At 60.4% G+C, this 16,766-nt stretch overlaps 1 protein-coding gene across 3 annotated transcripts in view; it reads right to left on the bottom strand.

The window, feature by feature from the left end:
* The window catches only part of RAI1 (retinoic acid induced 1), a 129,545-nt gene that overhangs the window by 11,413 nt on the left and 101,366 nt on the right, over positions 1-16,766 (bottom strand). Inside the window, exons 1-2 of one of the 3 annotated variants that reach the window (XM_030922598.1) lie at positions 6,890-6,999; positions 697-6,271 (exon numbers count right to left, since the gene is read on the bottom strand). In XM_030922598.1, the coding sequence (XP_030778458.1) occupies positions 697-6,255 (5,559 nt within the window). In that variant the 5' untranslated portion in view covers positions 6,256-6,271; positions 6,890-6,999. Of the gene's footprint in view, positions 1-696; positions 6,272-6,889; positions 7,000-16,766 lie in introns of those variants that run through there. The other 2 variants (XM_030922597.1, XM_030922600.1) reach the window with 2 other exon arrangements.

The following is a 16,766-nucleotide window of genomic DNA, read 5'->3' as shown; positions in this document are numbered from 1 at the left end:
GGTCACAGCCCCAAAGGTGCATGGCGGCACGGCCCCAGAGTTCCCTCTGTCATGTTGGTGCTCAGTGACTACGGCTTCCAAAGCTGGTCTCAGAGCCATGGCAAGAGGGTCCGGGTCTGCCCCGCTCTGCCTGTTGTGACTGTGTGACCCTGTGGACTGTCCTGCAGAGGGAGGAACCCTGTGACTGGGTCCATGCACCAAGCCTGTGTCGCTGGGGAGGGTCTTCCCCTGAGCCCCTAGCTCCATCCCAGAGGCAACGGAGACAGGAACAGAGGGTGGGCAACTTGCTTTTGCACCGCCCAGGGCTGTCCTGATGTTCAATCTTGGGAGTCCTCGTGTTCTCTGGGTCTCGGCATCTCCGGTGGCAGCATGGGGAGGGCCCCAGTGGACTCTGGGTGGGGCTGGAGCCTGAAGATGCCAGGTGAGTGGGAGAGTGGCGGTGGCTGGGCATAGGGGCCCCAGTGGGAAGTCTCCTGGGACAGGGTAGGCGAGTGTGACCTGCCTTAGCCAGCCGGGTGCCTCCACTTGCCCCACACACCCCGGAGAGGCTCAGGACTCTGCAGATCATCCCAAGACTGCAGACACATTTGGCCCACACTGTAGCACTAGAGAGACAAGGGGCTCCCCCAACTGCCTGTCTGCCTGCCTGTCCTTTGGAACCCCCCACTCCCCACCCTGGCTGGGCTGGCCTCTTACCATGTCCACGGCCACCTTCATGGCCTCCTGCAGCCCAAAGAGCTTCCCAGCCACCAGGTAGACGCCGCCGGTCCACACGGCACAGGCCTCGTGCACCCAGTGCTCCTGCGCCTCCCCGCCGGGCTCTGCTGGGGCCTCCTTGCTGCACTCGTGTTTGCGGCCCTTGTCAGCTGGGGCTGCCTCCTCGCCCCCATCCTCCCGGCCATCACAGCAGTAGCAACTCTGAAGCCTCCGGGACAGGCCCCGGGCACTGGTGCGCAGTGGGCCCTGCTTGGCCGGGTCGGCTGGGCCGTCAGGCCTGGGGGGCTTCCCGGCAGCGGTGGTAGCTGCGCACTCGGGACCTTTGAGTGTTCTCTCAAGTGGCAGCGAGGCCTCCTCACAGGTGCCTTCTGGCCGCACCTTCTCCTTGAGTTTTGGCTTCTTTTTGGGGAGGCAGTGTTCAGGGTAGTAGGGCCCACAGAGGTCCCCAAGGTCCTTGAAGTTGGCCGGGTTTTGGCAGAGGCAGCAAACAAGGCAAGAGGTACTCAGGGCCTTGGAAACCACAGGCCCCAAGTGCATCGTGGAGGAGAGGGGCAATGAGGGCCGTGGCTGCAGGATGGAGCCTCCAGGGAGCGTGGCCAGGGAGGCCCCGGCTGCATCCAAGGAGAAGGAGGATGAGGATGAGGAAGAGGAGGCAGAAGAGGAAGGCTTCCTGTGGGGCTTGGGGGCATCTCCAGGGGAGTTGACAACAGTGCATATAGTGGTGAAGGCGTCTCGCTTCTCCACCCGCACGAAGGGTGAGAAGGCGGGGGTCCGGCTGTCTGACCTCAGCCGCTTGCAAGAGGAAATGTACTTTAGGCGGATTTCAGGCTCTGCGGGATCCAGGGGCAGCACCTGCTGCTGCCGTCGTCGCTTGGCACGCCCCTTACAGGGTGAAGAGGTGGTGTTCTTGGCCCGGCCCCGAGTGAGGCGCTTCCGCTTGGAATAGCTGCTGTAGTTGGTGTGGCCTGGCTGTTTCTGTGCCCTTGTCTGGGGCTGGCAGGGCCGGCCCTCGGGGGGCTGGGAGGCCAGGCCCAGCTCCTCCATCTTTGGCTTCTTGCCGCCTCCACCAGAGTTGTCCTCGCTGGCCCCTTGTGTGCCACTGGCCCTGTCTCGGGGAGTCAGGAGCAGAGTTGGGCCAAGATAGGGCCGCTTCTCCAGTGGGCCTTTGGAGAGTCCAAGGGCCCCTGCCCGGCCTTTTCGGCTCCTCTTCTTAGGCGCCAGGGCAGTGCCCCCGGGCTGCAGGGCCTCTGGGGATGTGAAGGCCTCAGTTTTGAAACAGTCAGTCGAAGACAGTTTCTTACTGTTCATGAGTTTGCCTTTTAAGGATCTGTTGGTTGGATTTCTGCATAACAGATCGGCCCCAGAAGCAGCTGGGAGCTTCTGCCCGGTGCCCACATTTACCAGGCCTTCTTCCACCCCCACTGGGCTGCCCCCAGCACCCTTGAGCCCACGGTCTTTCTCGGGAAGGGATGGGCTCAGAGGATTACCAGGAGAGGCCCCTGGCGCTTTACATACGAACTTCTTGAGGCTGGGCGAGGTGATCTTCTGCACAATGGCTTCCAGCTTCAGGCCCCGGCCCTTCCGGGGCGGCAGCACCTTGGTCTTCATGGCCCCCTGGAAGGCCGCCCGAGAGGCGAGCTTGAGGCAGGCGTCGGGGGTCTCCGGGGGTGGGGGTTTTGTGGCGGGCTCACCATTGCCCTTGGTGGGCTTGGCTTTCTTGGGAGAAGACATCCTCTTGAAGAGGGTGGGGGAACTCTCAGGCCTCTCCTCCTTCCCATCTCCCCCATTGCCACTGGCATTGCTGCTGCTGCTACTGCGGCTCCGCAAGACCAGGTTCCGCTTCTTGGTGGGGACCGGCGCCATGAAGGCTGACTTCCTTTTGAGTGCATGGAGGGGCCGGTCAGAGAGCTTGCTGCCTGCACCAGGTTTGGGGACCCTTGCCCGCTGGCTCACCCTGCCCTCCTTCTGGGGGCTGCCGGAGACCTTGAATGTGGTGGGCAAGTGGCTGTTGTCAAGGAGCTTCTTGGTGGCACGGCAGTTTGGGAGCCGGCCCTCAGAGGGCCTCCGCCGCTTGGAGTGGAAGATCTCCTGGGTTTTGGTGCGCGACCGAAGGATCATGGAGCGCTGGTCCTTGCCAGGCGTGCTGGGCGAGTCTGTCTCCTTGGTCTTGGAGCCCATTGGGCTGCTGTCGGAGGCCACAGGCAGGGCGGCTGGGTTGCTGGGACTGGAGGCGGCCTTGGGTGAGGGCTTCCCCACTCGCTTGCCCGACTTAAAGGCGGCTCGCTGCTTGCCCCCCAGTTTGTCTGGGGGTGCAGGGGTGGTGGTCAGGCCTGGAGGCCCAGGTGTGCGGGGCTCACTCAGGGCCGTGAGAGAACGGGTACACATCCTGGGGAGCCCTTCCGAGGCCCCCCGGCCTGGGGCTCCGGCCCCTTCCATCTGTCCCTGTGGGGGCCCCGTGCAGGATTCAGGGAGCAAGAGGTCTTTGGGCAGCGCTGGTGCCCTGCATGGGGAGTCCTCGGCCTCGGGGAGCCCCCGGTGCACCCGACGGCTCCGTAAGCTTTTGCCCCGTGGCACAGGCTCTTTCTTCGCAATGGGTGCCTCGGGCACAGCGGGCTTGTTGGGCTTCTGGGCCAGAGAGGCGTCCGAGGTGGTGGAATCCCCTGGAGCTCGCTCCCCATTGGGCCCCTCTTCACCTGGCTTCATGTGGGACAGAGAGGACTCAAACCAGCTCTGGACCTTTGACTCGGTGCCCACGGTCGGGCCCAGCAGGATGACGGACTCCCCTGAGAGGTGGCACGGAGAGCCCCAGCCAGCCTTGGAGTCTAGCACCTCCTCCACCTCCTCCTTGGTGCAGATGAGTGGGGCCTTGGGTGACAGCGGGTCCTGCATGCCGGGCCTCTGCTCGGGGCTGCCCAGGAGCTCACACAGGGAGGAGTACTCCTCCTCAGCTTCCAGGTCCTCCTTCCTGCTGGTGGGTGGCAGCAGTGGGAGGTCCCCGAAGTCGGCGGTAGAACAGCAGTGCCGGCTGTCCTCCAGCCACCGGTCAGCCTTGGCCACCTCGGGGCACTGCAGCAGCCCACCTGCCTCCTCCTTCACCCCACCCGCCTCCTCCTGCTTGAAGTCCCCGGGCAACGAGGCCACCTTCTCCCCAGGGGGGTCCTCCTCCTGGAAGCCCAGGCAGGCCGAAGCCTCATGGGTCTCCCCTTTGCTGACGCCATCTGAGGCCTTCCCACCTTGCTCCAGGCCCTTGGTGAGCTCGCCAGGGTGCAATCCCCACCTGGGACAAGCATCCCCCAGGTTTTCCTCTGGCCAGGCAAAGGGGTTGGCACTGTCCGCTGAGCTGGCAGCGGTCGTGTCCGCGAAACAGTCAAAAGCTGCTGTGGTAGGGTCTGGAGCAGGAGCCCCAAGGGTGGGCTTGGTGCCAAAGGAGAGAGGACCAGTTGTCTTTTTGGGGTCAGGGGTAGCGAAGGCCACAGAAGGGTCTTCAAACAGCCCTGGGCTGAAGTCCTTGGCATTGCCGCCCTTGTCCAGCTGCAAGGAGTCAGGCAGGGCCTCTGGCTCCCCAGGCCGGGGCCACACACTCTTGGCCACAGGGTCCAGGCAGGCGCTGTGGTTCTCCAGCGAGAAGGGTGGCTTGCTGCTGTCCTTGGCTAGGCCGGGTGCTTCAGCCCAAGCTTTGTCGGCCTTCTCACCAATGGCTTCCTGCAGCCCCAGGATCTCGGAGGCCAGGTCCTCCTGTGCCAGGGCGCTGAGCAGCAGCCGCGGACAGTCCCGCTCACCCGCCACGAACTTCGAGAAGCTGTCGAGTGGCAGACTGCTGTGCAGGCTCTGGAAAGAGTCGTCAGATTTGGTGGACATGTCATCAGGAGAGGTCACGGAACAGGTGGACACGGATTCGGGCTTGGCCTTCGAGTTGCTGTTGACCCTGGCAGGGCTGCCACGGGCCTGGTTGCAGTAGAGAAAGCTGCGCTCCAGTGGGTCCTCGGAGCCGCTCAGGTAGTCGGCCTCCTGTGGCTCTGCATGTGTGGACTGTGGCGTGCTGCTCAGCGGCTCTGACAGCGGTGTGCCTGCGGGCTCGGCCGAGTAGCCACTGCCTTCAGGGCTGCAGTGCTGGCTTTTGTGCTGCTCCGGGGTCCTGGACACGAGATTCTTGACACCTTTCTTTTGCGGCACAGCAGCCTTGGAGAGTAGCAGCTGCTGGACGGTGTTGGAGATGTTCTCCACCTGCGAGGTCAGCGCCGTGAGGCTCTGCAGGCTGAGATCCGACAGCAGGTTCTCGGGGAGCTTGTCCTTCTGAAGGGGCTTGCAGTTGCCAGCCTGGGTGTCTGCGGAGCTGGTGGCATCCGTTGGGGAGGGATTGAGCAGGGGCATGAAGTGGCTGTGGTCAGTGATCCCCGCAGGGAAGGCCCCAGTGCTAAGCGGCTGCTGGCTGTAGGGAAAGTTCTCCAGGTTTGGCATCAGTGGCGACGGCGTGGAGCTGTAGGAAGGCGAGCGGCCCACGGAGCGGGCGGGTGAGTGGCTGGAGCTGGGGCTGAAGGTCTGGTAGTACTGCTCTGGGGTCCGGACAGCTGCGTCCGGCTGGCAGTAGCCCTGGCCTTGCTGCCCATAGTGCTGATACTTGGCAAGGTTTTGGTAATGGAGGGTTTCCTGGGCATGGTGCCGGCTCTGAAGGGCTTGCTGCTGCTGCTGCTGCTGCTGCTGCTGCTGGTCATAGCTGAGGCGGCCCGACTGATAGGCGTGAAGATTCTGGACCCGCTGCCCCGGGGCCAGGCCGGAGCTGGCGGTCAGTGACCTGTCATGGGGCTGGGCAGTCGGCGCCGTGCAACTCTTATAGGAGTGGGCACCCTGCCCACCGCCCTGGACAGAGGAGGAGTAAGTGGAGGAGGTAGGGAAGGACTGGGAATGCTGAGGAAAGTGGGTACTCTGGGGGAAGGGCAGAGGGGAGGCAATGTCGTTCTGCAGCTTCTGCCTTTGGAGCTTGGGGTATGCCAGGGGCTGCTGGGGTGGCGGTGGCTGCTGGACGTGCAGGGAGTGAGTCCGAAAGGGTACCTGGGCGCCCTGCTCTGCATACTGCCTGCTGGAGGGCACTGCTGTCTTTTTCATCAAGTTCTCATCATACTTGGTCACCCCCGCTGGTAGGGGCTGCGGCTGTGGGGGTGGTGGCTGTGGGGCACCCCAAGCCTGCAGGCTCTCTTCACCAGCATAGCGGCCCGGGTAGGGGCTGCTGTCCTGGACGCCATAGCCAGGGAAAGCCGGCCTCCCCTGCAGGGCCTGCTGTGTGGGCAGGGCCTTGCTGCCTCGGTGGTACTTGTCGGCGGCCACTGCAGCCGCTGTGCCAGAGGGCGTGCCAGCGCCACCCTCATAGCTCGGGTAAGGCTGCGGGTTATAATATTCCTTGGCGAGTAGCCGCTGCCGGTCGCAGCTTAGCCCGGCCTGACTCGGCTGCCTGTAATTCTCCAGGCGTGATGTTTCCTGCGAGGTCTGCTGGTAGTTCTGTTGTTTGCCATGGAAACCACACCTTTCTCGAAAAGACTGCATGACTTGGGCTGGTTATCTGTGAAAAGAAAAAGGGAGGGAGGGAGGGAGGGAGGACGGGCAGGGAGGAGGCAGAGGATGAGCGATTCAGATGGGCCACTTCCTTTTGCCTCAGAAAGCATCCTCCCAACCACCTCCCCACCCTGCCTGCTCCCCCACGCAGCTCTTAATATTCCCCCCTTCGCCTGAGCCTCCCTACCAGCTGTGCGCATATTGACAACTTCTGTGTCAGGGAGGTGTGCTCTGTAATTCCCGCTCCCACATTGCCTGCAGCTGAGCCTTGCCAAGGACAGCCACCGACACGGGAGGCAAAACCGGCTGCCCAGCACCAGGTCACTGGGGAGCTACCCGCACCCCCACCGCCAGCTCCTCCCCACTGTCCCCCACCCACCACTCCCAACCCTTCCTGACAGCTCAAAAGCATTTAGCAGAGCAATTCCCGCTCCCTTGTCCCCTGGGGCCTGCTGGATCCTGTAATCTAGTTCCTTTGTGGCCATGTTCAAGCATGACCCAGCCATGCTGGGGACTGAGGAGGGTCTGCTCCTGTCCCAGGGAGGCCGCTTGAGCACACACACACGCGTGCACACAGGCATATGTATGCTCATACACACACGCACACGCATGCACACACACACACCTCCTCTATCACTGCCACGCCATCTGGAATCTGTCTGTTCCTTCTAGCAGACGTCGATTAGGGGCTGCCAAGCCACTGTAGACATAAAACGTCCCCTCCTCTGACTCCCAGGAACGCAAGACAGCAGCACCTGCCTCCTGTTTTTGATATCATAGGTGCATAAACAGATTACGTGGCCCAGAGTGAGGGAGTGCATACTAATGGGGCTAGAGATGCAGTCCATGGCCACGGCCACGGAAGGGCACAGCCCAGCCCCACCCACATGGGGTGACGCAGCCCTGTCCCTCCTGGCCAGCCCCTCCTCACCTCCGCAGGTGGGGGCTGGGGCAGGCAACACCCAAGAGCCCGTCTGGTTATGATTTGAGGGGCTAGGGCTCAGGTGGGGGTCTAACCTGCCCCTGCCCGCAGACCAGAATCCTGGGTCAGGAAAGGACCCGGGGTGGGAGCCTCTCAGAGCAGAGCATCTGCCGGCCCGGCATCCAGGGTAAACGTTCTCCCAGCTGACTTGCTGGCCGGGCCACCCCAGAAGACCCCTCAAAGAGGGATGGAAGAAAGAGGAATGCCCAAGTTTTGGAGGAAGTACATGGAGGCGCTGGCCATCGGCCGAGTCCCAGAGGGTTTGGGATTTACCCAGAACCACGCTGGCCCGCTGGCCCGGAGGCAGGAAGAAGGGGCTCAGCTCGGCCTGTGTGGCCCAGAAGGGGATAGGGGACTTTCCAGTGCTGGTTCCCAAATGCTCCAAAAGGAAGGGGTGGCTTGCCTCAGGCTACAAAGATACCAGGTTGTTGAAGGGGTCAGGAAGGGACAAAGAGAGGGGGAGAGGGGCACACAGAGTCAGGTGGGGGGAAACAGGGAAGAGGCAGAAAGGTGGGGAGTGGGGGAGAACGGGGGGGATCCTCCATTCACCCTTCTTCCTTGGCCCAGACCCCACCAGAAGTGCCTTCCTCATTCAGTGTCTGCGGACGGATGCAGGGAAGGGGACAGAGGGCCTCCACCTGCCTGAGAGCAGGGCAAGCCCAGGGCAGCCAGATGGCCCCCAGAAGCCCGTCAGCCCGGTCCTGGTACCACTTCTGCTTTCTGGAGTCGGCTTGCCCTGGCCCACGAATGCAGGAGACCCAGCCTAGTGTGGGCGCCGTCCACTTTCCCATGAGGCGAGCCCCTGCCCACCAGTTCATCAAAGTCGCTTTCCCTCTGTTCCAGCTCCTCTCCCTGGATTTGTCGCAGGCATCCCTAACAAGCCGCGTGCCCGCCCTTCTGACCCACTTCAATCCTAACCCTGGTGGCTCAGATAAAACATTACAGGAGGTTCCTGCCGAGACGCGCCAACCCAGAGGAGCTAGGGACGGCACTTGGTTCTGGTCTGGCAGCTCCCTGCCAGGTGGGCAGCCTCACGCTCCTGCCCTGGCCAGACCGCCACAGGGCAGCCCAGGCAAGCGTGTGCCCAGGCCGAGGGCACGGCGCCCACTCCCTGCCCTCCCCAGGCACATGTTTATGAGCCCAGAATGTGCAAACCCAGGACCACTCTGAAGGCTGCGCCTCGTATATCTGCACAAATTACATTTTGGCTTTTATTAGTCCCAGATCATTCTCATTTCCTGCTGAGTGTCCTGTGGATATCATTAACATTTCTACGGCTTTTTTTTTTTTTTTTTTCACATTCTCCAAAATGCATTACCAGAAACATTATTTAAAGAGGGACAGAGACAGTGAGGGGGTGCTATTACCAGTATCCCCTCCCTGCCTGTCCGTCTGCATCCCTCCCTCCCTGTTTAATCGGTCCAGCTGCTGCGTCTTTTAATTTAGCCAAGCTGTATTACAGGCAGGTTTCCCAATACACACGAGCAGCTGGATGCGGTGAAAGCATCTATCGCTAAGAAAAGACAGTTCAATTAAAACACAAGAAGCCCAGTGCTGATGGAGAACGCAGGCAAAAATGCTCGCCCCAACACCACTCTGGAATCCAAGGCAAAGGGAGGGATGGGAACAAAGGCACAGGCCGCCTCTCAGTGCCAGCCGGGTCCCACCGCCAGCTCTGCTGGGAGAAAATGGGGCACTGCCTCTTTAAGGGCTGCCTCAGGCCTGCTATGGGCTCTGTTGTTATTAATTATTATGATTATGATTACTTTTCAAGAGCACTAGGGCAGGACAGAGGGGAAGAGAGGCAGGCAGCAGGGCTGGGCTGGGTTGGGCTGGGCTGGGTGGGCCTTAGGAGAGGAGGGGGCAGAAAGAGTCCCCCTGGCAGAGTGATGGTGACCTTTGAACCTGGAGGCAGGGAAGAAGTGGCCTAGGGGGCAGACTGTGGGTTTGGCCTGTGACTTGGGCTGGAGGGAGAAGGGGTGGTAGGTGGGGACTGGGGAGGGCACCCCCCACCCACTGGGCTCACTCCTTATGGTCCAGCTCAACCACACTGCCCGGAGGGTCCCCACTCACTCCAATCCATCCCTTTCTCCCCAACCTGCCTCTCCTCCCAGACACTTGGTCCAGGCCTTATCTCCAAAGTTCTTGCTGAAACTAGAAGGCAGGAGGGGCAGAGTCTAGTGCATCCTCTAAGCACCAGATACACGAACACTTCACCCTTAGAATCAGTTGCTGGAGCTTAGTCTTCTCAGCGCTGGACAGAGGAGGCAGGCCAGGCGCAGCGGGGAGCATGACTGGAGTCACACAGCACCCAGGGCACCAGGATTCCCCTTGACACAGCAATGGGTGTCCTCACTCCAAGCCATGAAAATAGTGGGGGCAAAATGAAACCCCAGCTACCCTCTCGTGCAAGGCCAGCAGCTCTCAAAGGCCTTTGGCAGCATGGCACACCTGGGGCATAGCCCTTCTTTTAGGCAAAGACCTTAGCCCTTTCCCTCCAGAAATCTACAGGACTGCTGAGGCGGGAGCAAGGCGGCTGCAGAACACCCACTCTGTGCGGCTTTCTCAAACAACAATTTCATTAATAATCCCTTCTCGCACTTTACAGAAAAAAGTGAGGTTCAGGACAAGTGCCCTGCTTAGGACCCCAGAGCAGAGCCCATCCGCAGTGAAGCACCTATGCAGGACACCCTCAGCAGCAGCGGCAGTGACTGGACCATGGGTGGACACCCCTGTCCTGAACCCCTGCGGGGGGCTCCCACTTTGGAGGGACAGTCTCTTGGAGCAGGATGCAAGCAAAAGCTGTTGTGGGGCAAGGGGCTGAGCTGCAGCCTGTGACGGCCTGAGCCCCAGGCCAGGGTCCTCACTTTTATTTTTATTCTGTCCTCATCTTTAAGCAGCCAGACCCACCTCAGGTGGGTCCACTAATGGGCAGTGATGGTCACCAGCCGCGCGCTGTCACCAAGGCAACTACTGTCCCCTGGGCAGCCTCAGGGAGAGGTCACTAGGCCTAAAGCCTCCTCAGACCCCAGGCTTGAGGGCCCAGTCAGGGAAATGGGCACAGTGTGGGCCAGAGCTGCTATGGCTCCTCAGGGAGCCCAGCTGGGAGGTGGTGGCTGGAATTTTTTCCTAAGAGAGAGGGAGAGAGGGAGAGGCTGAGGGGGAGACAGGAAGAGAGGGAGAAGGAAACGGATTGGGGGCTTCCTGATCCCCAGCAGCAGCTCTGAGGCCACTGGTTCCATCCCACCTACTTACCCAAGGTGGTTTTATGACCTGGTTTCATAATTTGTAGCTGCAAGAAAAAAATTTAAAAACCCAACCCACTCAAGGTCTGGGAAACTGAGGATGAAGGAGCAGTGTACCAGGACTACCGGAAGCTGAGGACGGGGCAGACTGGGAACCTGAGGATGAAGGAGTATACCAAGGCTCTGGAAACTGAGGACAGGGCAGAGGGGGAGTCCAGGAAGGGATGGAGAAGGTGGAACCCCTCGGGCCTTCCCATCTGTTGTGGGTGATGAATAATCAATACAGGAGACTTGGTGAAAATGAGAAATCATTCACTGGATTCAAAGCTGTCCTATGGGCTCAATTCCATATGCTACGGGCCTGGCTTAAAGGAGGAAGGGGGTGAGTTTCCAAGGAGCCCACGAGACAAGAGGGTTGGGTGCCCACAGGCCTCTGGGTCAGGTTAGGGTCCGCGGGTTGAGAGGCCTGCTTGGGGCAGATGGAGGACCCTCCTAGGACATCAGGAACCCCAGAGGACCAGGGAGCCCCTCCAGACCACTCCCTGTGGGCAACATTTGCATATGCATCCCTCCTCATTCATGGACTCCTATGCTCAAGGAAGAATCCCATGGAATGACCAACATGCCCTCTCTATAGGGTCTGGGGGTCCCAAATATCAGGAGGCCAGTGATGGGGTGAGAAGCAGAAGGGCAGCCCTAGCCAGGGTCAGTTGAGGTTGGGTGAGCCCTGTGTGGCTGGGGGCTCTGGGCCCTTCAGAGTGCACTGGAGCAGAGCGGGGAGCAGAGGTGTCTGGACTCTTCAGGTATTTAAGGAGCCTCCCCTCACAGCCCCCAACACCGTCTCCTCCAGGGACCCAGCTGTGGGGACAGCTGAGACCTGCTAAGCCAGCTGAATGGGATCCCTGCAGGGCCTAACCACACCCACCCACTGGCCTGGCCCCACCTGCTGTTCATAGGCACAGCCAGGCCCTCTGCCTAGGTGCCCAGGTCCCCTAACTCTAAAGCTGTGCTCTGCTCTCCATCCCACCCCACCGACCCTTGGTGCTGATTCCTGGGATACAGCCATCGAGCGGCCGGCAGACCTGGGCTGCAGGGCCCACAGTCCAGCGGTGAGGGGCAGATGGCCAGCCATCCCACCTCCACTGTGAGGTGTTGGAGAACAACAAGAGGAGATTCCGCAGCAGCTGCAGGCATTCCAAGGTCCCCCAGGGGAGGCTGCTGGGAAGAGCTCACCTATTATCAGTTCTGTACTGATCAGTCTCTTGTGGACAATAATTTTTTTTTTTTTAGATCACTTTATTCACCACTGAACAAAAAGCATCACCACCTCTCCGTGTCTCTGTCAAAATGAAGAAAAGGGAAAAGGGGGGGAGGGGGTGCTGATTGCTGGGTCGCAGACAGTTAACAGGGCCAGGGTCTGGTGGCCCAAGAAGTTGTCTGGGTCCTGCTGGCGGGGGGACACAGCCCCTGTCCTTCCCGGACAAGGCCAGGCTGATGCCATCAGACACAATCAGTCCCGGGCCTAGCAAGACCAAGGGGCTGGCCCAGACCCTGGCACAGGGGCCAGATGGGCCCCACAGAGGTGTTCCCAGCCAGCTCTGTTCTCCCCACCCCAAGCCCCAGGAGTTCCTGCCCTTGTAGGAGGCTGCAAGATAAGGATGAGACAGGCTAGGTGTGGCTGCTGGTTTTTTTTTTTTTTTTTTTTTTTTTGAGACAAAGTTTCACTCTTGTTGCCTAGGTTAGAGTGCAATGGTGCAATCTCGGCTCACCACAACCTCCACCTCCCGGGTTCAAGCGATTCTCCTGCCTCAGCCTCCCGAGTAGCTGGGATTACGGGCATGTGCCACCATGCCCGGCTAATTTTGTATTTTTAGTACAGACAGGGTTTCTCCATGTTGGTCAGGCTGGTCTTGAGCTCCCAACCTCAGGTGATCCGCCTGCCTCGGCCTCCCAAAGTGCTGGAATTACAGGCGTGAGCCACCGCGCCTGGCCTGGCTGCTGACTTAAGGGAGGCGGGAGGCACGGGACTCTCAGGCCCCAGCTTTGTCCTCCCTACTCCACATGCCTGGACAGTCCATGACTTACTTCCCTGGGGAAGTGGAAACACAGAGGTGCCAAGCCTGTGGGTTTGTCTGACTGCTGGCTGACTGTGTGACCTTGGGCAAGCCTTTTACCTCTGGAAATACCACTCTCTACCCTGGCTCCAAGTCTTGGCTCCTCTGTTACCTTCTCAAGAAGCCTTCCCTGACTACTGTTTGAAACAGCACCTCTTGCACCCCCCCACGACTTTCTTTGTTGTAATCAAACTTGACTTGCTTTATTATTGGTCTCCTCTTTAGAACAAAAGTTCCATGAGAGCAAGGATTTCTGCCTGTTTTGTTCACAGCTATTCCCCATTGTCCAGAACAATAAATATTTATTGAATGCACAAAATGTCACAGTAACCCTGCGAAAATATCCAGAAGGAGCAGTGGAGTGGCAGCACAGAGCACATGTGGGTGGGCCAGGCAGCGGGAGATCAGGGGTGGCCACTGCTTTGCTTCATTCATTTGACAAAGAACATCTTCCCGAGGCCTGGCAGGGAAGTGGGCAGGTGGGTATGGAGGCAAACTGGCGATCCTGTTCCCAAATAAAGGGGAGGGGGGCCGCAGCCCCTCTCAGCACCAGCAGACTGTGGCCACTTGAGAGTGGGAGGCCAGGGTGCCAAAGCTTCTGAGCTTTTCCCTTGAAAAAGACAGAAATCAGGATTTTATAAAAAGGGATATCTCTAAGAAAATGTTATCAACCAAGTATAACATTTTTTCTTTCATACTTGAGAATTCAAGAGAACCTGTCTGTGGCCTAAATTTGATCACAAGCTCCTGGGGTCAAATGCTGACAGAACTGATGCAAAGGGGATCTGCAAGGGCTCAATGGCACCCAGAACAGGAGGAACAGTGCTCCCTGGCCCAGGAGAAGCTCTGGGACCAGCACAGATGAGCAGAGCAATGCAGGAGAGCAGTGCCCTGGGCTCAGGGGGGAGACAGGGCAGACCGCTGCAGGAGGGGCACTCAGCGGCCTTGGAAAGGAGGTGCAGAGAGAAGGGGGACTGGAAAGGCTGGAGGTTCCCAGAGCTTGTGAGAACCTCTGTGGCATTCCACACCAGACACCAGGCGAGGCCCCACCCCCACTCTCCTGGGTCCCCCGCCAGGCTCCTTGGTGGCTCTCAACGCAGCGGTAATTACATAATTGACGGTACAATGAGCTGTTTCACATGTGCCTCCCTCACTAGAATGTAGCCTGAGGAGGGCAGGGACTTCCTCTGTTTGACCCTAAGCTCCAAGCTTAGAAAATGGCCCCAGAGTCAATGTTCGTTCAGTATTGCTTGGATAATAAACAGACGAGATGGATCGGAGCGCTGGGCTCTGTGTTGGGTGCATTTAACCCTCAACCCAGACCAAAGGGATGATACCCAGAGAGAGGTTTGAGGATGAGGGGCCTGGAGGCCAGGATGCATGCAATAGCCAATCAGGAAGGAGAGACAAAAGTGTGTGCTGTCTCCTCCAGAACCCCTGGTGCCTACACTGGTTCACTTGTGGAGCACATTTCTGCTCAGCTTACAGTCTGGATGTGGGCCGAGCTGGGTGCCGGGCACACACAGGAAACAGCACATGGCCCTTGCTCTCCAGAGGCAGACATACACACACACAGACAACTGTCATGGTGGTGTTGAGATGTAGTGACACCCTCAAGGCTGTGAGGTGGGGGGGGAGAGAAGGTGATCAGGAAAGGCTGGAAGAAGGAGGGCTTAACTATGTGAGGAAGGACGAAGGCACCCCATGTAAGCAGCAGCCTGGGTGGGGCTGGGGGCCTGCAAAGAGCAAATGGGGGCCCCTGCAGTCACCTCCCACCTCTGCCAAATTCTCTGAGCCTTCCCCAAGCTCAAGTGGCCCGGCTGCTGCAGCTAGTGTTCGGTGTCCTCTGTCCTCATGGCGCCAATCCCTGGCAATCCTGCAAAGTCACCCCATCTATGAGCTGCCTGCATCCTGGCTTCCCGCCGAGCCACCCTCCTGTGTGCCTTGAGGACCATTGGTCTGCCACGCAAACCGGATAGGGGTCTCGACTTGCTTCTAAGTGGTGCTGCCTACACCCCCCTCTTCTGGCCTGCAAGACCAGCTGTTAAGGGCAATGGGCCACTAGAAGACACTTTTTGCAGAGCACATTCTAGGTCAAATCTCCCCCTCATTTTGCCGAGGGATTAATGGAAGAAGTCCAGAGTGGGCCAGTGACTTGTGCAGGACGCCCAGCAGGGCTGAGATCCCTCCACAGCTCTGTGCCTCAGAGTGCCTGTCTGTCAAACAGAGAGGGGAACAAGGTCTCCCTCCTGGATACGACAGCTTCCCAGAGAAGTCGTGGAATGTGCCGCTGCCTTCCGCCTTCCCCAGCCTAGGTGGAACCGCCCCTCGCTGCAGCCATCCTGACAGCCGGAGAGGCGAAGCAGGCCAGCCCCTCCCAGTCCCGGTTCCACCTGGGGGAGCGGGGAATTGGCACCCTCTCCCTCCCCCCAGTACCCAGGGGAGGAAGCCGCCTGTCAGGCCGCCACGGCGTGTCAAATCCTCTTGCTGCCTAATTGTGAGACGGCTGCGTTTAAAGAAACGCTTTTCTGGCCGCCTGCCACACCGCAAACTGCTTGGTATAATTTTATTATTAAGGAGAGAGAAAAAGAGGGAGGGGGATTGGAAGAGAGAGGGAGAGAAAAAAGGGGAGAGAGAGGAGGAAATTGCTTCGTCCAAGTCAGCTGGTGGAGTATTCTGCTCAACGTGAAAGCGGGGCCGGCTTTCCAGTTGGCAAGCTGACTTCGTTAATTGCGCATTCAGCCTCTACTTAGGGTAATTGAAACGAAGCGGGGCTGGCTCTGACAATTAGGGTCTGCGACTAGGCCATTAACCCTTTTCGCCCCCGCCTACGCCTCAGCACCTCTTCGAGGTGGAGAGGGGTCACCGGGCGCCACCGCCAAGACCCGATCCGGGGCGGTGGCGAGAAGCCCCACGCGAGGCGTGGACTGCGGCAGCGGGTGCCGGGCGCGCGCCCCAGCGCGAGCAGGGTTAACGCGACGCCGGGTGTCCTGCAGCACGGCTGGGGGCAGAGGGGAACGGGGAGCAGCGCAGGGTGTGTGGGGGTTGTTGCGGCCTCTCCGCTCCTCTGCAACAGATGTTTCAGCCGTGTAAGACAAAGGCAGAGCGCCTGCTGCTGCCGGAGAAAATCCGCAGGACTCCCTCAGGGGCAGGTAAAATTTCACCTTCTATTTGTGTTCCCCCGCCCGCCCCCGCCTTGTTTCCCGGCCTCTGCGCCAATCCGGAAAGCGCCACCAAAGACGCCGTGCCGCCGCCTACGCAGCCCAGCCCGCTGACCCCAGCAAGGTCACCGCGACCTCGGGCTCCGCCGGCAGCGTGCCCGCCAGTTCTCCGCCGGCGAAGGGCGCCCCCCTGCGCCCAGTCCTCTCCTGGGGCGGGCCCTGTCCTCTGTCCCCCCGTCCCCGGTCGCTGCAGGCGCCAGGAGAGAGGAAGGGGGCGCTGCACTCGCCATGAGGCGGAGGCTGCCCTGGACGCTCCCCGCCGCCTCCCTCTCGCCTGCGCGGGGACCCCGGGGGGCAGTGGCCCCCCCCCCAGCCCCCATCATTCATCTCCCTGATTCTCTCCGTAGCCGCCCTCGGAAGTCAGCCCAGTGAAGCAGCTGTTCCTTGCACACTCCACTTGACCAAAGATGATGATAAATGAGGCCGGGGCTGCGGCGGGGACGCGGCGGCGGCGAGGGGCGCGCAGGGCGGGGCGTACGGCCCCCGCAGCCCCCTCCCCGTGCCTCTGTAAGGGCGAGGACGCGAAGGACAGAGGCCAAGAGCAAAATCTAAGGCCCGCGCTGCCCTCTTGGCGCCCTGAGCGACCTCCACGGCCTGCGGTGTGGAGAAACCTGGCGGAGAGCTGCGCCCGGCTCGCAGGGCCCCAGGCCGAGACCTCTTCCTCCAGGCCGCGGCGCAGCCCCGCCCCCGCCCTTCCCCCTCCCTCCCACCCCTTCCCCTAACGCTTCGGTCCCCACAGCGTCCTCGACGCCCCCCCCCCGGCTCCCACCCCCCCCGCGCCCCGTGGCTCAAACCTATTAACGCTCGTAAATAATGAATAATAGAGCGCTTCCCTCCAGCCGCGCAAGGCTGCGGACGGGGGGCCACTGCCAGATGCGCCCGGTCCTGGGGAGGGGCACCCACCGACCGGCTGCAGAGAGGGCCCGGGCGCGCGGCCCCG

Source organism: Rhinopithecus roxellana, chromosome 19 (genome assembly GCF_007565055.1).
Source record: "Rhinopithecus roxellana isolate Shanxi Qingling chromosome 19, ASM756505v1, whole genome shotgun sequence".
In the NCBI taxonomy this organism is placed as follows: Eukaryota; Metazoa; Chordata; class Mammalia; order Primates; family Cercopithecidae; genus Rhinopithecus; species Rhinopithecus roxellana.
This window is presented reverse-complemented; position numbering and strand designations above follow the sequence as displayed.